A 23,869-nucleotide genomic window follows, 5' to 3' on the forward strand; every position below is an offset into this window, starting at 1 on the left:
TTTTCGTGCTCGTCCCCCATGGGGTTGGTCTACCGGTCGNCCAGGGGGTGTCGGGGCCCGCGGAGGAATGGCTGCTGGGCTGGAAGGATCGTTGGAGAAGACACCGCGAAAGGGATTGTTCACGGCCTGTTCCTCACGGTCCTCTTCGCGCGACCCTGGGGGTGGCACACGGTAGTCGCCGGTATAGGCGTACTCGCAGAAGGCGACGAAAGTTTCGACATCATACTCTTCCAGAACAGCGATATGGTGCTTCGACTCGCGGGTCTCCCCACTGTTCATGAGATGGTCGAGTGGCTGGGAGACATGACGGGCGAGGCCGGACTGGATGGTAAGCTTGGTGTGGTTGGGGCCGACCAGAAAAGTAAATGGCGGTGAATGGACGATGCTGTATCCATCCAGAGCGTGGTCAGTGGCAGCACTGTGGTGGTTGGCATGAAGCAGAGATAGGAAAGAAAATATTCAATCGCAGAGCCGGACAAAACGGAGTGAGTCATTCGAGAGAAATCGCAATGGCTAGAATTCCAATTCTGGTCACGATTGAAGGTCTGCACTCACCTACTAAAGTCCCGATCAGACTCCATTGGCGAAATCTGTTGCATTCCTTGCGACTACAACGAGAATTGACTGGAAAGCAGAAAAAAGCGCCGACAGGCAGACGGACTCAGATTGTGATTAATATATGCGATCCTCCAATACTCCTGACTGTCCGCGCCGAGCTCTCCACTCATACATGCGCCCTGAAATTTTTCCCCTCCGGGTGTCTAGTCCCTACGCCAAAGCAGCTATAGGCGCAGGAGCCGACCAACTGGGTCAAGGCAGTCTGCTACGTGTGCATCGCTAACGGGTTTCGGAGTGGGTTGACCGCCAGCTTCTGCGATGCCAGCCAACGGCCCGTTCAGTTCGTCTTATCGCGACCACCAGGTGATGCATGGGCGTCGCTAGCCAGAGATCAGCGTAGTCGGACTGGCTGAACCTTATAGCGATATTCCCTATCCCTGGGTGTAGCATATGTATCCTGCACGCGCTGCAGTAGAGGGGAGTCGATAGATTGGTGATGGGAAAATGCCCGTTGATCCTCGTGCCCAACCAGACGCTCGCCCTCAATACTACAACATCTCACACGAGACAGATTCTGCTCTTCAGCGGCAATGAAACCAACCATAGGAGTCACGGGATGGCTGGGATGGTTCGCATTCCCCACTAACGAGGCCAATCCTTGCCCATGTGCGGGCATGGGTGTTGTACAGCTGGTTCCAGTCATGTTGTTGCCCGATGGGAAGCCTTGTTCCTCCCAGCCTCTTAGGGACCCAACGGCGGTCAGCTCATTGGCGTAGAACTTCAATTTCGGTAGTGGGGGTGGTTGGAGTGCATGGTCAAGTGACTATTTTTGTCTTTTCTTATTAATTGAAAGGTCTCCATAAGTCTGTAGTTGGCAGGTTCAATTAATTATCCATGTGTGTTGTGATCTAGATATTGTTAAACTGAAGTTCTTAAGACGCTGGATGTGCGGATGCGTGCCCTAATTCGCAAAACCGCAAACTTCCGATACTTTACAGCATCAAAATATATCTGGTTTCAAGTCATTCAATTAATGAAGGAATACTCCGTATGGAAATAACTCTATAAAAAGGTCACAACTGTGGACCCTTGCGGAAATTTATCCACCACGAACTAGATCAGTACAATCAGTAGTAAACTAGTCCCTTGCTGAAGTGACAGCTAGACTCCACTGACAGCACGTCGACCACGAGAGGAACTATATTATAGCTGCTTAACAACTCACAGCATATGACTGACCACGATGATGTCCAATTATCATTATATTAATAATCTACAGCATTACAGCAATATTTTTTCCCCTCCCATTGATGGTAGTTTAGTAACTCATAGTAAAAGTAAAAGATAGTAGTTGTTCAAGAGTGGAAAAAGTCCAATTGTTTCCTCATTCTATTGTCAAACCTCTATAAGATCATAAAGATATGAGTGGTATCTCTATATATATAACCAATATCATACAATCTATCCCTATCCCAAAGACCATGATTCAATCAATGAACCAACCTAATCTCCCTATTCCCCGGCTCCCACTCCCTCAACCCCTCCCCAACACTATACCAAAACCTCAACCTGACACACTCCCTCCTCGNCAACTCAATATCTCCTTTATCAAACGCCTCCCCAAGAACCCTCACACACTCCTCCACCCTCCCCTGATTCTCCACCTTCAACTCATTAATTTTCTCCTCCGCAGCCGCAGCATCCTCCCCAGAATCCGTCACCTCCTCAATCGTCTCCTGCACCTCCATCACCTCCATCAACGTCTCCGCATCCAACGCATGCTTCGACGCCCCGTCCTCCGCCGTGACATCTATACCGTGCATCTCACGCAGGAGATACTGCGCCCGCTGCAGCGGGTCCAGCAGAGTGCGGTATGCCTCGTTGATGCGCGCGGATAATGCCTCCGCTTGCTGCTTCTGTGGGCCCTGCGGGTATTTGTCAGGGTGGATGAGGGATTGCCAGCGGAGGAACTCGCGGCGGAGGTCGGCCGTCGGGATGTTGAAGGGTGAGGACGGGGGCGGGCCAGCGGGCAGGGTTTGTTTGAAGATCGTGTAGTGGTTTGTTATGTCTGGGGTTGTTTGGGTGTCGTTGGGAGGTGTTGTAGTAGTTGTGGAGGCGAGGCGGAAGGTATTGATTGTTGTTGTTGTTGGTGGTGATGATGGCGATGATAGTAGAGATGAAGGATGCTGCTGCTGTAGGGAGGATGTGCGGGGGGATGCGCGGGCTTGAAGGACGCCTGTGCGGGCAAACCGCGATGCAAGACGGCTGTTTCGTAGCATTGTGTGCTTTACACAGGTAGCTGCGAGGTGTACGGGTTTCGTTGAATTTGGTAGTTGTTGGAAAGAAGATGCTCGGACTCGGAGATGACGGTTGTGATGGATTGTCGGATTTGCCTCGGATTTGCCTGGGCGGTGTGATGTAATTTCCGGCAGAATGGAGTGGCGGTTGTAGATAGGTCATGTGACTATGATGTATGTGATTCACCGCTTTCTATTTGAGATTAGGAGACGACTAGGTATCGTAAAGCTAGGCTGGATGACGAACAGCCTAGTGAAGAAGAAATAGTGATGATAGGAAGTATATTCCCTGTATGTCTGAGGTTGTGAATCGTATACTAGTCGACAGTGCAGAGTGACTTCATCTTCACCGTTGTACCCGCTTACGAAGGACTCCGCAAAGTGCAATTCATGGGCAGTCATTATCACTTGATTCTTCTATAGTACATGTACATCATTCAATCCCCCAGAGCTTCACCGTTCGGTCATGTCCGCAGCTGGCAATCCACTGCGCATCGGCGCTGATGTCTGTGCTGAGGACATTGCCCGCATGTCCACTCAACGTCTTCACCAACGACCAGTCATCTGCGCTAAAGATATTCACGTTCTTGTCGAAGCCACTGCTCACGAAGAAGGTGCCCGACTTCTTCGGCTGCACAGGCGCAGGAGCTTCATCCGTTGGCGTGGCCCCGTCAACATCCATGCGGCCCTCCGCAGAGGGAAGAAATGAGTCCGACTCCGCGCCCTTATACCAACGGAGATCAGACACCACGCTCTTATGCGCTCCAATGCCACCGCTATTCCGAACTTGACGCAAGTCCCAGCACTTGACCCAACCATCGCCCGAACCGGACAACACTCGATAGCCATCCACGCCCCAATCCATACCGAAGATTTCCCGAATATGCCCCTCCAGAATCATGACCGTGCGGCCCGTCCGGAGATCCCAAATTCGTCCGATACTGTCCAATCCGCCACTCGCCAGGAGCGAGCCGTCGTTGTTGAATGCGACTGTGTAGACCTCACGGGAATGACCTTCTTGCAACAAGAGCTCGGCCGTAGTTTCCACGTCCCACAGCCGCCAGGTGGTATCGTAAGAAGCGGAGGCAACATATCGACCCGATGGGTGGAACTCGGTCCGGCAGACACGGCCGCTGTGGCCAGACAGCGTCGCCAAGGGCTGGTCCTTGTCTAGAGACCACAAACGAACATTTCCTTCACCTCCTCCCGACACTAGATTCACCGTCGACTCCGAAACATTCGATGTAGGCAACGTAGCTCCGGGGAACCATGAAAGCCCACCGACTCGATCATTATGTGCCTGGAGTGACAGCTTCTCTTCAAGGTTGGGCACTGTAAGCAAGCGGATGCCACCGCCCCAGTTACCGGTCGCGATAGTTTGCCCGTCGGGGGAGAACCGACAGATACTGACAGGGCGGTCGCCCGCAATCTGGGACCCGTACAGATCGAAGTTATGTAGCTTTTGCTTGATCGCCTTTCGATGCTTGATATGCGTCCGTAGAGGTATTGTCGATTCCTCTCTCAGTCGGGCCACGCGCGCCTTTGCGCGAGGTAGCGAGAAACGCGCAATGTCCTTCCGGGCTTGCAAGAGCTCATTGGTGCCCTCCGTATAGAATTCCTCCTGCTGCTCTGCCTCCTCTTCAGCTTCGTCCCCTTCGCCCATAGCCTCCATCATCTCAACATCGCCCTCTGCCGCCGCCGCTTCTTGTCGTTCTGCCAGATCGGTCAACAATTCCCGCAGTCGGTCTCTCCGGTCTGCAGGGCCTTCTCCAAACAGTGTAATCGGTTCACCCAGTTCGCGTAGTCGTGCGCGCACCCGGCCATCATCCGTCGGAACCGCCATGGCTGCGGCTCTTCGCTTCCTTTCAAACTGTGACAAGATGGCTGACGCTCTTTCGGGCGGAATGCCCGCCGCGGCGGAGGGGAGGTCATAATTGCGGTCGACGGCTAAACAGATTGAAAATAAGCAACTGATACGGTATATATGACATAGCGACGTAGGATCTCGGTAGAGGCGCAATACTTACGGATGTTCGCCAAGTCAATGCCCATGTCCGTGTCCTGGAACCGACGTCAGAATATGCATTGTCAACAGAGGATTCNCCCGGCGCTTTTCTATCCAAGCACCATGAGAAAACAGATGAAGGAAAAAAACAATCGCTCACCTCAGCTTCCTCCACGTACGCCTGTCTCGACGGGTGCATCATGATGGGCGCAGAGAGTGGGGGGTGCGCAGATACTCCGACAGTTTAGATCCGACAAGAACGGTCACAGATGATTTGTTTGAGTGGGATCGGATATTGACACGGTTATCCAAAAGATATCCGTCCAGCGCACAAGTCAGAAGAGAAGCTGGGACAGTAGGAGGATTGGTGTTGGAATGGAAGATGAAGGAGTGAAAGACAAGCGGAGGCCGAAAAGCAGCAAAACGGCGGCACTTTTGCTTTCCTTCTGGATTTCTTCTGGCAGCCCGAAAAAGGCGGCATCCACCTTTCGATCGCACCACCCTCGCCTCTCGTGGCTGTCTATCCTCTCTTTGCTCTGTTCTGGCTGTTTGCCTTGCACGGTGACACTAGCACGCACGATGACGACCACGCCTTTAACTTCTACTACCCAACCCAGCGGTGTGCTGATTCGGTGAGTTTTAAGTCCGTGGTTGTACTCTGAGCTGCTCCGCGCCCGGAATATCTACGACTCTTCTAATTCTCCCATATGCCATTCGGCATCCCCTCTACCTTCCTACGTCAATTCCTCCTTCCTTTCTCTAATCAGAAAAGCAACCGGCAACTAATCACCGATCAGCTTAGACAATTCCCCGATCTGCTTATCCGAGAATCCTCGCCCTCCTCGATGCTCGCGGAGGCGGTCGATGACGCCAGGCGGTCGGGAGTCCCGTTCGGCCCAGCAACCTGAAATTTCCAGCCTGGATCGCTTCGTCTCTCTCCTTCGCCTGGCCTCACATAATCCCCGAACTTTTCTGATCAGCCGGCCTTCTCTGGCCCTGTCGTGACCTCTCCACTCTTTCAATTCCTCGGCGGCTGTCTGGCTGGCCATTTCGCATGCTCCCCCGGCGTCCCTGCTTCATCCCGATCAACTTCCTGTTCCTGCTGGCACAGACAGGATTTCAAGGTGACGATCCGGTCCTTCGCTGATGATCGCACTGGCTTCTTCCGGTAGAGCCTGCAGTGCAGCCTGCAGTAGCCTACACACCGTTGTTAGGGACGGCTTCTTGGCCTCTGTCTCGGCTCCGAAATCCTCTGGTCTCCGATACCCCCTCGTCTCCTCCCTCGCCTCAACATCTCGTTCCCCGCGATTCTCCCGCCGTGCCTTTCATTCCACGTCGCCATTAGACTCGGCGACTTCGCGAATCTCATATCGAGTCGCTGCGTCCTCATCCGGCAAAGGCCGCCGGTTCCATCCGGCCAAAAACACCTACAATTTCACCCCCGACCTCCACGAAGCCATTGGGGTCGCAACAGACACAGAGAACAAGGCGCTCCGGCGAAAGAGGAGGCCTGACAGTGGTGAAGATGCGTTCTTCGTGAGCAGAGTCGGAAGTAAGGACTCTGGCGCAGTAGCCTTTGCAGTCGCCGACGGTGTGGGTGGCTGGGCCGAGTCGCGCGTCGATCCAGCAGACTTCTCGCATGCGCTATGTGGCTACATGGCTCAATCGGCCATATCCTGGGAGTCGCCCGTCGAAGAACTACGGGCGAAGAACCTTCTCCAGACTGGATACGATCAAGTCGTAGCAGATGAGACAATCCGAGCCGGAGGCAGTACCGCGTCAGTCGGCGTGGCATATCCAGACGGACGAATCGAGCTGGCCAACTTGGGCGACTCGGGCTCGGTCCTCCTTCGCCTTGCGGCGGTCCACCATTACACCGTCCCGCAAACCCACGGCTTCAATACTCCGTACCAACTCAGCATCATTCCGCCGCGCATGCGCGCTCAAGCGTCCATATTCGGCGGTGCCTTCCTCGAGGACTTCCCGCGCGATGCGGCCGTCACCAACCTCCACATGCAACACGGCGATGTCCTCATTCTAGCCACTGACGGTGTTTTCGACAACCTCAACAACCAAGATATGCTCAAGCTCGTCACGAGTCGCATGGTTCTCACGGGCGCCTGGACTGCCGACCCCGACGCTGGCATCCGTCCTTCGGAGGATCTCAAACAATTAACCAGCCCAGAGGGCTTGTCCTCTTTGCTTCCTACGCCACCATCCTCACCCTCCTCCGACCCCGAATCCCCGAAATCATCCTCCCCCAGCACGCGCCAGCAGACATACACACTCCAATCCCTCATTGCCGCCACGATCGCCGGCGAGGCCAAATTGGCCAGCATGGACATGCGTCGTGACGGACCTTTCGCCAAGGAAGCCCAACGCTACTATCCAGGCGACTGGTACCGCGGCGGGAAAGTCGACGATATCAGTGTGATCGCCGTAGTTGCCGTGGACGAGGGATACTCAGGGTGATGAGAGATCTGTGTGAGAAAGCGAGGCTTCTCAGCCTCCAGTATAATATTTTTCTTTCCCCTTTTCTTGACTTTTAATTCATAAACGACCTCCATGCACATGCCCATGCATGCACTTTCATGCTGATACCTATACCTATACCTCTTCTATACCTATACTTCTGTTTGGACTACGTCATTTATATATTTACACACAGGGGCACGCTGTTGTACCTTTCCTTTCCCATTTTTTTCCCCCTTCAACTCATTAGGTATCTCTTTTCTTTTCCTCATTGGTATTGGATAGGGTTATTTATATTGGTAAAATCAGGTAGAGACGGCAAGCAACATATAGAATATTTCTGATAGACTTGACAAACTTGATACTTCCATCTGAACTATGTAACTACATGGAAAAAGATAAAAGAATTTACCATGAACTTAAATCATTAAATGCAGTGGCTTCCTTAATTGAACATCAAATAGAGAACTACGGATATAGGCTATCCTGTCTTTGAATAGTACAGTAGCTACAACTTGTGTCCCACTTACTTGACCTATTCTCGAATCGCACCGCAACATACTAAATAGTACTAGACACTTCACTACGAACGAAAGATAGTAAAAGCTCGGAGATATGAATCCTCAGATACTAGATAAATAAATCGAGAAAACAACAACTCCTCAATCCGCATCCACCACATAACTACTAGTCAGCAGGATAGCACAAGCGGGTAAATTAAAGAGAAAATGGACAATAACAGGAACAGGAAGGAGCATAATAAGCATGAGTATACAATTTCGATCATCCTTCGCGAGCTGACAGGGAAAAAAAAGCAACAACAACAGTACCTGGTAATTAAGCATCGAGAAATAAATTGATAGATGATATAACCCCCCTTTTCAAGATCGAGGAAAATAGAGTGGGGATGTTTTGGGTTAGGGTGGGGTTATAAGGGTTGAGGTAAGGTGAGGTGATTCGAAAGGACAGAGTCTTCTTGCTCGTCAATTCCTACTCCTTGGAATCGGGCATACTGGGTATGCTTCTTGGAATGGGGGTGGTGGCCATTTTGAGGAGGGTAAGGAGAATTGGGGTCATCTGGCGTACTTGGTTCTTTTTTCACTTCCATCTGATATAAAGAACATCTCTTTGTCCAATTCCACTATCAAGAAGATGGACATGGATGGATGTACAGATGGTAGTAGTGGTAAAGGAAGCAATGGTGAGCTTTCCATGATAAAAAGGTAAGGTGTTCAACGACGCTTGCATGTATTTGACATTTTCCAGCTTCGTGAATTGATTCCAAGAGTAAAGAAGAAAAGGAGGATTTGGTTGGATTGGATAGTAAGAAAAAGAAGAAACAAGACGACGCAGAGAGGAGTCACAACACAGGCCTATAAACTTGAAGGCAAGTAAACAAAACGCCACAATCAATGTGGGTGGTAACAACGGCAAGCAACTTCCATCAGCATCACCTTTATGCTGCCGTTTCCACTGGCTTCTCTTCTGTCTTCTCAGCATCAGCCTTTTCCTCCGTTGCCTTGTCCTCGGTTGGCTTCTCCTCCGCTGTCTTCTCTGTCGTAGCCTCTTCGGTCTTGGGAGCTTCCTTCTCAGTCTCCTCCGTAGCCGGCTCAGGGGCTTGTGGCTTCTCTGCTGCATCAGCATCAGGCATGGGCTCATCCTGCGGCTCCGCAGTGTCAGCCTTGCTCTCCTTGGTATCGTCCTCCTTCTCGTTCTCGGTGTCACCCTTAGCGGGCGTCTCGACGCTGCTCTCCTTGTGGACACCGTTGGCCTTGGGCTTGTCCTCCTTCTCCTTGTCATCCGAGGGTCCGGTGGCATCCGCATCCAGCAGGTTCTTCCACTTGGACAGAATGCTCATCGCACGTGCCCGGAATTGGAATTCCTCATCGCGAGGGATGGAGCTGAGCTTGACGATCATCTTCAAGACCTTGTTGATCTTCGTGGCACGGATAATTGAGACTTCAAGATCCGTGTGCTTTTCAAGTTTGCCGAAGAAGTTGTCCATGTGATTCATTTCTTCCTCCTTGGGGGGTTGGTCGCGAGAGATGAATCCCTTTTGGAGCTTGTGACGTATGAAGAGAACTGTTCATTGTTAGCACATCAACACGTTCGTAGGCATAAGCCATCAAGTTGGGTTCACACATACTCTCTTTCTCCTTCTTGTCCTTGGCTTCCTCCTGAGTCATCTTCTTCTCGGGCTCCTTGGATTCGGCGCGAGACTCCTCTCCATCGTCACTAGCAGCAGCCTTAGCGGCCTTCTTGCTGCTTGCGGTCTGCTTGCCCTTGGAAGCAGGGGCCTTCTTTCCAGATTCACTGGCCGGAGTCTTGGGGGTAGTCAACTTCAATTTCGTGGTGGTTTTGGGAGTCTTCGCAGGCTAGACGGGAAAAAAGTCAGCTCCAAAATCTCACCCGGGTTCAGCAAGATGGCTCTCTCCTACCTTCTCATCGCTCTGGGCCTCAGAGTCGTTGTCCTTCTTGCGCTTCTTGGTGCTCTTGGACTTCTTCGTGTCCTCATCGGCATCGTCCATGTCGACATCGTCATCGACTACCTCCATGCTCTTGCGCTTGTTTTTCTTGGCCTCCCTCTCTGCCTTGGCGGCGGCCTTGGCAGCTGCCTGGGCCTCCCTCTCTTCGATCTCCTGCTCCAGAGCACGCTGGTGATCTGCCAGCAGGTCCTTGAAGTGCTGAAGGTCATGGCCCTCAGCACCCACAGCATACGCAGCCAAGAGGGTTTTCGACTTGCCCTTCTCCGACACCTCCTTGCAGCCAGCAGCATCGATAGGGGTCAGATCGGTATTGGGGATCCACGCGCTATGCTCTTCGTTAGCCAACAGGATGTCGCAAGCTTCTTTCGAGCTCAATGTAATGCTACTCACAATTCATTCGTCTCAAAGAACATAACGGGGAAGGTCCGCTCGTGAGCGCGTTTGCCACCATCGGCGTAGTCCTCCCTGTAGGTTCCGTCGGGGCGCTGAGCCGTCACGGGACGCGTGTTCAATAGAGTCTGAGGAAGCATTTCCTCGTCGCAGATGATGGAGGGCCATGGGGGGAAACTTCTGAGACGCGCCAGGTAGTACTCGCCGGGCTGTGCGTTCAAATGTGTAGTACGAATCTGGGACTTCTTTCTGCTCAGCTTAGACTTGTGCTCGGGGACGGTGCCAGTCGATTTCCGCTTCGCGGCGCCGGACTTCTTAGCGGATGCGGGTGTTCCGTTGGCCTCCGATGCTGGTGCGGCTTCGGGCTCTGCAGGCGCGGCCGCACTCTCCTCGGGCTTCTTCGCGTCGGCAGACTCAGCGGGTGCGCTCGATTCCTCAGCCTCTGCTGAGGCGGGCTCTTTCTTCTCCTCTTCAGTGGCAGTTTCGGTCGCTGGTAAGCACGGGGCAGAGAGATTAGCGAGCGCCACTAGGCATGGCTCACACCCTGGTAGACATGGCCGCGACGAGAGGATAGGTAGTGGTGTTGGGGGGTAGCTTACCAGATGGCTTGTCCTCAGGACCATTGGTCTGCTGCTCTTCCTTCTCCTTGGAAGGCTCTTGCGCAGACTCAGCAGCAGCGGGCTGAGCATCAGCGGGAGCGCGTTCGACGGACGGCTCACCAGCGTCGGGGGCGGGCGCCGAGGCAGCAGGGGTATCCTCGGCCATGATGCGCAATCGGAAGTCGGAAATTAATCAGGAGGGGGGAGGGAATGGAAGGAGGATGCGAAGGAGAAGAGGATAAGCGAAGCCTTCTGATGAGATCAAGGTTGGGTGGGGGGAAGGTTCAAGGGGATGGGTAATGCGGTGGAAGGAGGAGGAGGAGAGTGAGAGAGAGAGTTGAGAGCGAGCGAGCGAGAGGTGGTGGTGGAGAAGGTCGCGACGCCGGGAGGCGGGAAGTCGACAACGCGTAGCACTTCTTGGGGTGGGAAAGCAAAGCGGCGCTGCGCCCAGTCCGTAAATGACGCAAACGCTTCAACGACAAAGAGACAAATTGATAACAGTCAACCACCACGACTGGTCTCAACAAGTAACACTGGCTTCCTGGAGCTGTCCCCAAAAACCCTTGTATTAGCGACTGGGCAGGAGGGGGATCCTATCACGGCAGACCGCTGTGTCGTGTCTCGGAGCGCTTGTGGCAACTGTAAGACAGAGCTTCCAATAGGGGGGTTGTTGCTGAGAATCGTGGCGTTTCTCCCAAACGTAGAATCGATGGATGAACCTGACCCGGTCCCGTCAATAACACTGCGATGCAGGGACGCCTGTGGTGCTGGATTGATGATGAGGGTGATGCTGCCAATGGACCGTGACGCGAAAACTCCCCGGCGATTGACGATCCTCCAACAGCCGGAAACGCGAAGTCGCTGGTGCTGCTGCTCAACAACGAAACCGAGCTTTTCAAAAGCAGGAAAGAAACGGCCAAGGGGCTATTCAGAAGCTGGCGACAGTAGAATCGTAGTGATGGACACCCACGAATGGTCGCAAGTTTACTCGTCCGGTTGGATCACCGAGACAGCGAGTATCACGGACAATTCAAGGCACGTATGAGACCTTGATTGGAGTTGACAAGTACTTCTCGTTGAGACACAACCTGTTCCAAGGCTTTAGTATCTTCTTTGCCAAAGATATACGAATCGCAAACTCACCTGGAGCTAGCAGTCCAGTCGCGCACCGCCGAATCCGATCAACTAGTTGAAGATGTTTGAGGAACACCAGAAAGCCCGCGGTCGCAAGGATCTGCAAGGTTCGGACCAGGAGGTGAAAGCAGGTGAGCAAGCAAGTATGCCGGAACCAAATCTCACCCGGAATCGATACTGGGACTTGGAGAGGGTAGAGTCGATGGGTGAAGAGTAAGTAGGGGTGATGATGAGAAAGCGTCTCTAGTTGTTTGGTCGGGGAACAAGGCAACAAGAGGGAAAGACGGATGGTGACGCCAGGAGAAGAGTTCCCTCGCTGGCTGCCAAACCAGCCATCCTAAATCTATCCCCAGTACAACACTCAACCCCCTTTTCCCCCACTTCCGCATCGATTCTACAAGGCCTATTCGGAGATTCTTGCTCGTTCTATTGACTCCGTGCGATAAATGGGCGGGACAATGAGCCTAGCAAGTTGTTCCCCATCTACAACACCAGCCCGGCATGGTCGAGTCAGTACCACCCAAGTAACACTGACAATTGATACCTAGTTTATCCCCTCATCGTGTGCTACAAGCAGAATTTTAAATGGCTCCCCCATCTTCTTCCTTCCCAGCCACCTGGAGTATCTTCGTGTTATTCTTTTCTGGCGTTCATGCATCCTATTCACCCCCGCTTTCCGGCTTCATTCGTCTCTAGTTCTGATTCATAGCAATCAGCCCGGCTTGAGCACGATGCTGGACTTACGCCAAGGGAAGAGAGTCCTCCAGAACCATTCATCAGGTTGAGTAGAGATAAATTAAATGCATTGTCTTTGACCAAAGCAGGTCGCCATATACACGGTAGGGGTTCGGAGCATATGGATGATCGAGGGAAAGTAGGCACGAAACAGTAAGGATAGTACGGCCCCAACGACCGACCGGCGGTGCCATCAATGTAATTAATACAGATCAGAGTCATGACAGGTTCATAAACGAGGTGAGAAGGCAATTCCACAAGGGTATCATGCAAGTCCACGGTATATATGTAGGAAGACGAGCTACTCTTTTAAGGCGCGCAAACTCGCTCACCAAGGAAGGGAAGTATGTTCAGGCGATCCCTCATCATCAATCCAGCCATCAATCCCTTCCAGCTCATCCATCGCGGTCGGCACTGGCTTATGGATACGAAGGGCCCAAAGGAAGTAATCTTCCAGGGGAAGCAAGTTCAGCAGGATGCCGTTGAATTTCCACCCAAGAGCACACACCGTGGCACCGGCCACAGCGTCCAGAATGAAATGGTTCGCAGTCGCAACAATGGCGGCCAGGATGACAAATGGATAGGCGAAGCCCATGGCCAGGCAGACGAGTCGGCGCCATGACGGAACCTGCAGCCCGACAGAGCCAATCGTTATGCGCGAGCGCCGACGATGATGTGGCGGCAGCGGTATGGTCATGATCGTGAGACCAATCATCAGAGAGTAGCCGAAATGCAAGGAGGGCATGGCGGCTGTGGTAGTTCTTGGTCAGCGGTCTCCTTTCCTAAGTTGTTCTCGGAACGAATACTCACCGTATTGATTGCAGAAGCGGTTTTCAGTCCAAACGCTGCCTGCACCGTTGACGCCATGCACCGTATCCACAAAGCCATAGCTACGACCCCGAGCTGCATCAGGACCCTGCGCGTCCTTGTCGCTCAACAATCGAGGTGGCATGCAGGGCCACAAAGTAAATACCACGAACGCAAGCAGATTGCACACGGCAAGTGTTCGACGACGAGCTTGATAGAGGCGCGGGCCTGCGGGCGAGCCACTCATGAATCCACGAGGCTTACCAGGCTGCGACTCATCGTAACGGTTTCTAGTGGTCGTGTAGTAGTAGAGCCAGACTAGGAAGGCAATGGTGCCTGGGATATGAATGAAGGAGTAAATCCAATTTGTCCACATCATGAGTGTCGTGTGCCGGAGGAAGAACCGCTGGATAGGAACCTCCAAGAACAACCCCAGCGCCTCTTCAACCTGTATCAGCTGTAGCGCATGCTTCCTCGCCACATCGACAGTGCCTTCTTGCAGCGTGACGGCAGTAAATGCTCGGCCTAATTGGTATGTCTATGTCATAGAGTTAGCGGTTGGCACATAGAAGCCTGAAGAACAAGTAGTTGTTGTTGTGGGCTCGAATAGAGCAAGTGTAGGAAATACGAGGTTCGAAAGTCATACCCAGTACACTAGCGCCCAGTACCAGCATTCAACTAAGAAAGGGAACTTCCGTAAGAGACGACTAAGCAGGCGATCTTGGAAGACAATGGTGTTGGGAGAGGTGACCTCGAAGGTCGACGAAAAGAAGCCCAGCTGCCTCTTGCGCCACCGACTCTGGCCATCTTGTAGGAGTGCCGATGAAGATGAGGACAATCGACGAGACAAGAGCCCGTCCTTTGCGGTTGGTGTGGACAGTCCGGAATCTGTCGCATCAGGAGAGGCGCCACGTGAAGGGATGCTGGATCTGCGGCGGGTTCTGCGTGTAGGGAAAGATCCTGTTGTTCGGTTGATCCAGGTACCTCCAAAGAGAAGGACGATGACCGTCAGAGGCTCAAGGAACGCTCCTACTCCCATGATGGTGACCTCCTCAGGGTGGAAAATAAATGCGTTATACCGGGGGAGGAGGGAGTAGTCGACTGTATGGAAAGGAAAAGAGAACCAAGGGCGAGGATTAATACTAATGAAGTACAAAAAGGCCAAGCAGCTCCAAGATTCCAAGATGGAATGCTGCGGGGCAAGCTAGAAAGAGTGAAGCACGGAGAGACAAGGCTTGGAGAACCGCGAGAGCATCGTCAGGTTAGCGAAGCCAACCAGACAACAAACCGGTAGGAAGGAAGGGCGGGCTGAATTATCCCGCCTAATAGCTTGAATTAGTAGCGTGAAGTATTCGTCTGAGATGGGCAGCAGTGGGGGGCGGCACTTATGTACCTTACGCAGTGCAACCTAGTAGCAGATGGTACTAGTAGGAACTTGCTTGCGTCTTTTGGGGGGGTGTGGGTTTAGTAGATAATCATTAGTTGATTAGTTGATTTAGTTGATTAGTATGATTTGTTAGTTAGGTAGGTAGGCAGGCAGGTAGGTAGGTAGGTCCTGGTAAGTAAGTAGGTACAGGAGAAAAGAAGAGGGTCTCAGCCCAGCCTGACCAGCTTGGCTGTAGAAATAGTCCAGTACCAAAAAAGCAGCAGACATGTAACCAGTCCGAACCACCGAACCAGAGTGGGCAGCAAAATAATCCCACCAAAGTGGGTTTCACCGGTTCTTGGGTGTCTGACTTGGATGATTTGCCAAATTTAGGCCCCCGTTAGCATCGCATTTCCATGTCGTGATAATTAACACATGCTGGCGACTAAGCCAGCAAACCAAGGAACCACCCGTCCTGCCCAGAGAGAACGCCATCATCGGAGCTTCCGGATGCCGAACAAAACAAAGCCACCCGTGGGGGGAAGAAGAGACAGAGACAGAGACTCAAGGGGACGGAGGGAGGGTCAAACATCCGCGTTCCAGCAATCATTCCAATTAATCTGACCTCCTATTTTGGACCTAGTAGATGCTCCTTCCACCCTGCTAGGATGTCTATTAGTAACGTAACTTATTGGGGGAATGCGTGAAGTCGCAAAGAAATTGCTTTGTCGGGGTCACCCAATTAGGCCCATTAAGGTTTGTCAAAGGTCGAGGAAGATCCATGAACATGGGTCCCTGCTCCCACTGGCGGTGACAACGAAAAAAAGTTGACCTACTACGTATTACTAGTATTTTATGGATGGTAAGGATTATTACCAGATTCGATCAGTCCGTTTCTCAGCCACTGCAGGCATTCTGCCCGTCGCGACCAGATGATCCTCGTCACATCTAGTATTGTTACCAAGCTTGTGTTGCCAGTCAGACCAGCTGGAGTCATTCTCATTGGTTGGATTAGAGGTGTAAGCCGCATCCACTTCCCATTTCGGTAATTAACTGCCTACATCATTGCTCGCAAGCTAGTAAGTTTACGGAAAGACGTCACATGAGTCAGCGGAATGTTGGCCAGGATGGGCAAGAAAGCACGCTGCTCGAAACACGGCACGAAGAAAGTCTGCCGATATATAGAAGCAGAAGGAGATGAAAATACTGAAGTATCAATTGTTTTCAATTTATGTTGCCTATCTACGCAATTACTTAGGTATCATTGAATATATGAAGAACATCTATTCCCTTCCGGAGCCAAGGGCCTTTCCTCGATCGCGAATACGATGTAAGATACGACGTAAATACTGGCCCTACAGGGTCGAGGCTTTCCAGCCTTGTTCTCAGCGAGTCCACTTTCTGCTTGGCGATCCCAGTGAGCGGAATCTAGACTGGATATTGATTAAGTACTTCGTCTTCTGGTCCTGCTTTCTTTGTGGAAACCCCCCTGTTCTCCCCTTGGTTCCACGGTAATTGTCCTTGCTTTCTTCTCTTCCATGACCCTTGTCGGGTGGAAAGCCGAAACGCCTCCAGGATGTGCGATGACATCGTGACAGTCTCCCCCTGTATGTTTATCAAGCGCCTCAATTATCCGATCGGCATTCGTATCTCTCCTAGAAACCCAAGGTTCCGAAGCCACTCCCGTATCATCACTACTCAATTCAGGCTGTACAAAATCATCATGGCAGGTTCCCGGTCCTAGTGTTAGCTCAATCACAGAGCTGGCGCATGATTTGCAACCCTTCCCGTCCCAACCACGGGATCATTTCCAAGGTAGGAGAAGTCCAGATGCATAAACTCGCATAAATCACATTATTATTAGTACTATGTAGTAGCGCCTAGCAACCAGGGACTTCGTATAGCTTCCGAGAGCTCCGCAGCGGTCGACAAACATCCGTTTCCGTGGTGCTAGTCTGTTCTCGTCCCATCCGCTTTAGTTGATCATTTGCCTTCATGATCATCAATCCACCCTGTGAGTTGAAGCGGGGTTACCACGTTCCGTGCACCGAAGTTGTCACTATTCTTAGTGATCCCACACTCAGTCCTGCGAGGCGGCTGGTGCGATCGTCCGTATACTTCATAAAGGGTGCAGAGTATTGTAGGCAATCACTTTTTGTTTCCTATTTAAACATCTAGTAATGTGCACGTGCTCCAATGAGCTGTCTTTTAAAGTGCTTGTAGGCAGACAGATAAGGAACCTACATGCAGTATATTGAGGCTGTGTGACGGTAGCCTTTTTGTTGACCCAACTAAAGTTTCAACTAATACTTGACCAACCATCTAATTTCGTGTCTTGATGAGAAGCAACATGCAATTTTACTAAACTATAAGGGGATGAATATTATTATTTTTGTTATCAATCATCCTTCTCGGCGATCGGACGACTTCCGCTCCGTGCCAAGTGCCGACCCAAACCCCGCGTGCCTCCGAAGCTCCGTCGCCAATACTTTCCCTTCAAATGCTGCCCTGGAGAACTCTGCTGGGAGGGTCCTGTATCCATGGGTTCTAAATCACCGTTGCTGTATCGGTGTCTAGTCTAGGTGCTAGGAAGCTTGACTCGAATACTAATCATCTACCTCGGCTCGGGAAGATCGTTGGATCATCCAACCAAAGCACCAACGTTTGTCTGTGTGCTCGTCTTTTCAAATGTGCCTAACAAGTACCTTATATCAATGGTTGTCAGCAACAAGGGATTCTTCCTGCGATTGACCTGATTCCTTGAGCAGTAACAATTCACTAACTGGATAGCTAATCAATGTGCGGACTCTCCAGATATCTAAAATGACGTCATTCGACGCGGGCTTTTGCCATCCTGATTTCATCGCCATTTACATTCATCCCAGAAAGTACCAATGAGTTTTGCCCTTCAAGGCCAGTGAACACATAATGCTACTCAGGGGTACACAATAGTCCCGCAATAATTGAGAAGCAGGTTCTTATCGCTTATTGATCGATACATCCTCCCAACAGTCAACCGACAGGGACCAATGGCTGTCACTGTCAACTCCACGTCTCAGCGATGAGCTATCCTTTACGTCAGTCTTCTGAGACTCCTGACATGACCGGATCTCGGTTGTCAAAGATGCACACATAGCTATATCTAAGGAATGGAAGCTTCTGATGTGCTCGGTCATCCAATATCAGTCTTAATGGAAAACCATACATAGTGTCCTAATTACTCTGCTTGATACACTTATTGAGAGCATAAAACTAGTCTACATAATGTTTTCAACACTATCCCGAGTGGCCCCGGCCCCGTCGAGGAGCATCCTCCAGCATGCATCGCCGCAGATTCCCAAGGTTGCCACATTGACGGGAGCTTCGCGAGCGCTTTCTTCCACTCCTCCTAGTCAGAAAGAGGTCACATTGCTCCAAGACAAGAAGAATGGATTCGGATTCGCGCGGTCGAATCCTCGACCTCCGAAGCCACGAACGAAGGGGGTCACCGAAATCAGAGGCCCATACTATACTGTATGCGATGTCACCCCATGCAGCCTGACGAGAGTGCTCGCTCTAAAGCAGGGAACTGATCCGTATTCGTAGGTGATGGGTAAAAGATACTTGGCGGACGTGCTTGAGACGTGAGCAATGCCCACCACTCCTGCCACAGGACTGGGTTCTGACCAATGTTCAACAGGATGGGGACACATGTCGACGGCTTGAAGTTTGCAGGAGGTAAAACTACCGCCGGTCTGGCGAGACAAGTAGAGGCGAATGCTGAACAAAGTTGCAGGATCGTTCTCTCTCTTCCCGGAGAAACCCTTACGGGAACTGACTGACCTTGCTCATGACTACGGTGTCTATGTCTCGACTGTAAGACTCTTCCTCGCCAGAGTTCGAGTCTAAGCTTGCTAATGGTGGCTTCTGTATAGGGTGGATGGGCTGAACATCTACTCACTCACCCGGACGCAAATGCCGTCTTTGACAAATATCTCCGCAAGTGCAAGGACTTGGGGTACGGCTATTTCTATGACCGTGCCTGCTTGGAAACCAGCTCATCTGACTAATTTCTCTCCTACAGATTCGATGTGATTGAGCTTTCGTCCGGCTTCCTGTCCTTCCCCGAAGACGACTGGCTCCGACTCGTCGATAAGGTTCACTCGTACAAGCTAAAGGCGAAGCCCGAATTAGGGATCCAGTTCGGCGCTGGTGGTGACACTCCGGCGTCTGGCTTGGAGGCGATTGGCACTTCAGACCCAGCCAAGCTGGTGAACATGGGGCGCAAGTTCCTTGACGCGGGTGTCGAGCGCCTGATGATCGAATCAGAAGGGATCACCGAGAATGTGCAGTCATGGCGGACTGATGTGGTGTCCAAGATCATGAAGGAACTTCCCCCAGAGCGCGTCATGTTCGAGGCAGCAGATCCCAAGGTGTACAACTGGTACATCCGGGAGTTCGGTATTGATGTAAATCTATTTGTCGACCATAGCCAGATTGTGCAGCTGTCATGCTTGCGCCATGGAATCTGGGGCACGGCCGATACCTGGGGCAAGATTGTATCGTTCCGGCCAGAGTAAACGGACCAGCTCGGCCGTAGGAGGGAGCGATGTGAGCTGTGTGGGTCATGCCATGAATCGGAGGAAATGTACGAATGGAGTTATGAAGGCCGTAGATAGTCACTAGTTGCCAATAATGCCATCGATGGTTTCAAGTCGAAGGAAGTTGCCTGATGATCTATTATCCTTAGTCAGCGCCGGGCCCCCATTGGCGGCCCCGACTCAATCCGGGGAAAGCGGCCAAGCATCCATCATCCTTCGTTCTGGCCATCCTTCCCTGCAACTGACTCGCCATCTGCCTGTGGGCATATCTTCGCCGGTCTGGCTCTCTCGCCTGTGCTAGAGAGATGTTTAATCCAACCTTCGGCTAGTCAGCCAGGGTCTTGACACAAACCCTCATCACCGGCCAAAGCGACCCCGCCGTTTGCCCCCTGCAGGCGGTCTGCACCTCTTCCCCTCGTCAGGTACATCACTTCGCGATTGTGGCTCGAGCGGACTTGCAGGCCCAAATCAATCAGCGCTATACCATTTTTCATGCTCCATCATGCCTAAAGCTAATCCAGTCCCTGGGGGCCGACTCCGCTGCAGACGCGCCTGCGATAGTTGCAAGCGGAGGAAACAAAAATGCAACGGAGAACAGCCATGTACAATATGCATTCAACGGCGCAAAGAGTCCGAATGCCACTTCTCAGACAAACCGGCAAGATTGCTCAAACCGAATAACAGCAGCTCTAAGGACACCATGCTTCTCAGCGAACGCTTAGTCCCGACCCCACAGCGTCAGACCGCCATGGACCGACTCCTGAACTCGCTCGAAGACCGGAGCGCCAATCTGGAACAACAGGCTACAGATGACAAAGAGGGAACAGCGCCAGTGCCCAAGGTTGCCAGGCTACTGCGTGATGGTCAAGGCAAATTCATGTACGTTGGCGACTCCGCCAGCTTGTCTTTCCTACAGAGTGTGCGGAGGATCGTATCGACCTCTATCGGCAGATGCGAATTCACGGAGGACAACTCGCGACATTCGATGCTCGAGGCATTCCAGAGTGGATCTACAACGCAGACAGGACCATTGATATCGCCACCAAGCAACGAAGAGGCTCAGAGGCTGGCGCGCCAATTTGTGCTGGCCACAAGCCCGCTGCTGGATCTGTTCGACCTCAACGAGTTTCACCCCCGGCTTGCGAATTGGGTTGAGAATCCGAGGGGTGATGAGGATACTGTCAGCTCGATTTTCTATCTCGTGCTCGCCATCGGCGCGCAGGTGTCCGATATCAATCAATCCCTGGCTGAGCAGTACTTCGTCAGCGGCCGTCAGTTAGCGTTTTCTGCCTTCACGGAGACCCCGAGTATATATACCATTCAGTCGTATGTTTTGATCTCGATGTATATGTTGGGAGCCTGTCGACGGAACGGAGCTTTTATGAATTTGGGAATCGCGCTCCGTGCCGCGTATGCGGTCGGAATTCACCGGAAAGATGCAAATGCGCTTTTCTGCACCCGAGAACGGCGGGCTCGAGAACGGGTATGGAAGAGTCTTCGTATGATGGATCTGTACCTTTGTGCCTCATTAGGACGTCCTCCTGCGACACTAGACTTTGACTATGATCTGCGTGAAGAGGGAACCTCACCAGGGGAGCAACAGCGCCTTCATCCGGACGAGCAGTTGTCTATGACGGTGATCTCACTCTGCCGAATCTTCGAACGTATTCTGACCGAGGTCTACATGCGTCAAGTCGTCTCGATCAATGTTGCAGAAACTATATCGAATCAGCATCGAGCTTGGGTGCGCAATCTCCCAGTATTTCTGCAGATGCAGACTGAGCGGCTGGATTCCAAGACGCTGGAAGGCACCTTATCTGCAGCACACATCTTTGGTTCCTACTACTGGTCGATTATTCTTCTTACTCGACCATTCCTCATCTTCCGAGTGTCCCAATATGTGCGGAATAGAACCGAGGCAACAGGGTCCTCCGACAGCAGGGCCAGCAACTCCCGCATTGCGTTATTTGCCGACGCATGTGTTTATTCTGCCTTGCGCGGACTCAACATCGTGGATGACCTTTCTCGCTACAACACCCTCCCGCGCAGACTCCCATTCCTTATCAATTCCGTCTTCAACTCAGCCGTGGTGCTTGGAGCCGCTTTCTTTGCCGACTACGACAACCTGCTCCCGCTTGAAGAAGGCATGGACAAGGCGGAGAAATTCCTAGGCCTCTTCGTACCCCACGACCCACACGCATGTCGCTTCTTCCAGATCATCAAATACCTTCGAGGTGCAGTGGCGGAGTATGTCCGTCGACGAAATCGCCATTGGATGGAGCGTCGCAGCCGACAAGTCGACCAGCTCTTCGGCCAAGTCGGGCCCACCAAAGAAAACCCCATGGCTGAAACAAACACCCCGAGCAGTCATCGTGGAGAACCCACCGCTGTACCATCACCTTTATCCCCCGACAAGCTCACCGGAGCATCTGCCTCTCAGCCGCCCGACCTAGCTACAAGCACCACTACCACCACTGGCCCAACCGACAGTGACATTTGGGATACGCTCTATGGCGCACAAGGCGCCAGCACACTACCATACGACACCGCAATCTCTACCCTCACCACAACCGGAATTCCAATCGGCTGTTCCCCCGGCGGGACCATCCCTGCCGGTGGAATGCCCCCGGATGCTCCAGGGGCGCAAACCCCGCTCTCGGACGTGATTCTCCCAGACAATGGCCTGCTCTATATGGCCGAAGACCTTCCTGTATTTGGGATTTGGGAAGATGCTTGAAAGGTATCTATCCTACTTTACATTACACTTGGAAATGGGTGCAAATATGCCCCTACTTGTCACATGATCCCCAACACCCTTCCTATGGGAAGCCGACCCAACCCGATCGCGGCGCGACTCCTCATGACTCTTGACCTCCCCCAGAACCTCAACCTTCTCTCCAATCAAATTAGCTGATATCAATTAACGTGTCTAACTTGGCGTGGCGTGGAATGGCGTTGGACTCGTCAATCTCTGGGCTATGTATATACGAAGTAACTGAAACTTCCCCTTCAATAAATACCACTCACCACATCATGATACATATTTTATTCACAATGTACATACATACATATACACGTCCATCCAATTGAATACTACATATATCAATCTTTATGACAGTCTATTGCATACCTCACTAAGTGACTAGTCATTCACACAGTCTGTCTGTCTGTCTCCTCACTCTGAATATTTCACTTAGTTACTAGTACTTCCTCCACCAACCTGTAGTTACTAACTTAACTGAGCTAAGTAAGCACACTACTAGCAGTAACTAAACACTATTTATTTTCTCGGGGACCGGGGGGGTTGGCATTCACACCTCTCCCAGTTCATTCACTATACTAGTATACTAGTATACAAGCTGAACCATTCACCACTAAATCATTGATATCGTTACTATTGTGCTGGGATGAATACTAATACCATCATATGAATAGACTATTGGCAGTGGATTATTCTGTGTTCTAAACTGGTATTTTGGTTCAATGAAGATATTCAATTACATTACTTATTTAGAGTGCTCGGTGAATCATTCTTGGGGTATTCACCAGGTAGTAGTTGTTTCGTTGGTAATATATAACAAGAACTGGCTTGCTAGATTCACTTAGTTACACTCTTTGACAGGTCATTTTCACGATTGTTTATCAGGTGATCGATCCGTATGAGCCGAGTAACAAACATCTTGAACATGTTATTGTATGGTACTCAGTAAACACCAAAAAGGCAGGTCTGTTATACACCATCCAAGTAAAGCAAATGCCAAGCAACTAAAACGTATACTAGTACTAGTAATAATCCCTATTTTATCTGCTGAATCACGAGCTATATGTACCGTACATGTAATGCAAAGATCGCAAAACAAAAAAGAAAATGCACATCGGGATCGAGCAGAAAACAAACAGGGAAAGTAAAAGCGGAACGTATAACGGGGACAAGACAAATAGATCATGTTCAGGAATTAATCAGGATGAGAGGGTGGGAAGAAACGAATGCAACACCTCCGGCCGAACGCAGGAAGAAGCATGCAGCATGACCATGAGGGTCGAGTTGATAGGAAAGAAGTAGTCGGGCGGGCAAGTTCTCTCTCGACAAGAAAACCGAGAGGAAAAAGTAGGGTACAAAAGAAACCGGGAAGCAGAAGAATGGGGGTGAGTTTCTGGCTTCCCAATATTACGTATCGATGGGAATGGAAGCAGCGTCGAGGTGAGGGAGAGAAGAGAACATCAGAAAGAAAATTCTAGATCGCTGAAGCTGCGTCATGTAAACAAGACTCGAGACATTGCTTCAGAACTCGCTGCGTGGGTCCATTGCGTCCGGCCATGACTGAAGAGAGAGAGGGAGGGAGGGAGGGAGGAAGCTCTGATATACGCATTACAGCGTCAGGAGTGGCAGAAAAGAAAGCAAACCGCGGCATCATTTATGTATGATGAGCATGCTATTCC

General features: G+C 51.5%; 9 protein-coding genes across 9 annotated transcripts; 4 read left to right on the forward strand and 5 right to left on the reverse strand.

Moving 5' to 3' along the window:
* Positions 1-1,961: 1,961 nt before the first annotated feature.
* Positions 1,962-2,837, reverse strand: An16g08370 (uncharacterized protein; the record flags this gene model as incomplete). Its single annotated transcript, XM_001398098.3, has 2 exons — positions 1,962-1,992; positions 2,197-2,837. The coding sequence occupies 2 exons, from the start codon at positions 2,835-2,837 to the stop codon at positions 1,962-1,964; spliced, it is 672 nt and encodes a 223-aa protein (XP_001398135.3).
* Positions 2,838-3,288: 451 nt separating this feature from the next.
* Positions 3,289-5,062, reverse strand: An16g08380 (uncharacterized protein; the record flags this gene model as incomplete). The annotated part of the gene is made up of 4 exons (XM_059745340.1): positions 3,289-3,457; positions 3,572-4,802; positions 4,883-4,916; positions 5,021-5,062. 4 exons carry the CDS (start codon positions 5,060-5,062, stop codon positions 3,289-3,291), a joined length of 1,476 nt encoding a protein of 491 aa, XP_059602777.1.
* Positions 5,063-5,439: 377 nt separating this feature from the next.
* Positions 5,440-7,332, forward strand: An16g08390 (uncharacterized protein; the record flags this gene model as incomplete). The annotated part of the gene is made up of 2 exons (XM_001398100.1): positions 5,440-5,492; positions 6,075-7,332. The coding sequence occupies 2 exons, from the start codon at positions 5,440-5,442 to the stop codon at positions 7,330-7,332; spliced, it is 1,311 nt and encodes a 436-aa protein (XP_001398137.1).
* A 728-nt stretch (positions 7,333-8,060) lies between these two features.
* Positions 8,061-8,559, forward strand: An16g08400 (hypothetical protein; the record flags this gene model as incomplete). The annotated part of the gene is made up of 3 exons (XM_059745342.1): positions 8,061-8,165; positions 8,254-8,274; positions 8,386-8,559. 3 exons carry the CDS (start codon positions 8,061-8,063, stop codon positions 8,557-8,559), a joined length of 300 nt encoding a protein of 99 aa, XP_059602778.1.
* Positions 8,560-8,788: 229 nt separating this feature from the next.
* An16g08410 (uncharacterized protein) lies at positions 8,789-10,973 on the reverse strand (the record flags this gene model as incomplete). Its single annotated transcript, XM_001398102.3, has 5 exons — positions 8,789-9,414; positions 9,479-9,707; positions 9,771-10,143; positions 10,209-10,698; positions 10,808-10,973. 5 exons carry the CDS (start codon positions 10,971-10,973, stop codon positions 8,789-8,791), a joined length of 1,884 nt encoding a protein of 627 aa, XP_001398139.1.
* Positions 10,974-12,600: 1,627 nt separating this feature from the next.
* On the reverse strand, positions 12,601-14,522 carry An16g08420 (uncharacterized protein; the record flags this gene model as incomplete). The annotated part of the gene is made up of 6 exons (XM_059745343.1): positions 12,601-12,633; positions 12,686-12,977; positions 13,009-13,426; positions 13,487-13,711; positions 13,769-14,021; positions 14,130-14,522. The coding sequence occupies 6 exons, from the start codon at positions 14,520-14,522 to the stop codon at positions 12,601-12,603; spliced, it is 1,614 nt and encodes a 537-aa protein (XP_059602779.1).
* A 1,199-nt stretch (positions 14,523-15,721) lies between these two features.
* An16g08430 (hypothetical protein) lies at positions 15,722-16,785 on the reverse strand (the record flags this gene model as incomplete). The annotated part of the gene is made up of 5 exons (XM_059745344.1): positions 15,722-15,882; positions 15,952-16,020; positions 16,131-16,250; positions 16,335-16,632; positions 16,717-16,785. The coding sequence occupies 5 exons, from the start codon at positions 16,783-16,785 to the stop codon at positions 15,722-15,724; spliced, it is 717 nt and encodes a 238-aa protein (XP_059602780.1).
* Positions 16,786-18,113: 1,328 nt separating this feature from the next.
* On the forward strand, positions 18,114-19,408 carry An16g08440 (uncharacterized protein; the record flags this gene model as incomplete). Its single annotated transcript, XM_059745345.1, has 5 exons — positions 18,114-18,430; positions 18,529-18,566; positions 18,625-18,704; positions 18,764-18,846; positions 18,913-19,408. 5 exons carry the CDS (start codon positions 18,114-18,116, stop codon positions 19,406-19,408), a joined length of 1,014 nt encoding a protein of 337 aa, XP_059602781.1.
* A 523-nt stretch (positions 19,409-19,931) lies between these two features.
* On the forward strand, positions 19,932-22,166 carry An16g08450 (uncharacterized protein; the record flags this gene model as incomplete). The annotated part of the gene is made up of 1 exon (XM_001398106.3): positions 19,932-22,166. The coding sequence occupies one exon, from the start codon at positions 19,932-19,934 to the stop codon at positions 22,164-22,166; it is 2,235 nt and encodes a 744-aa protein (XP_001398143.1).
* Positions 22,167-23,869: the final 1,703 nt, after the last annotated feature.

This window comes from Aspergillus niger, assembly GCF_000002855.4.
Source record: "Aspergillus niger supercontig An16".
In the NCBI taxonomy this organism is placed as follows: domain Eukaryota; kingdom Fungi; phylum Ascomycota; class Eurotiomycetes; order Eurotiales; family Aspergillaceae; genus Aspergillus; species Aspergillus niger.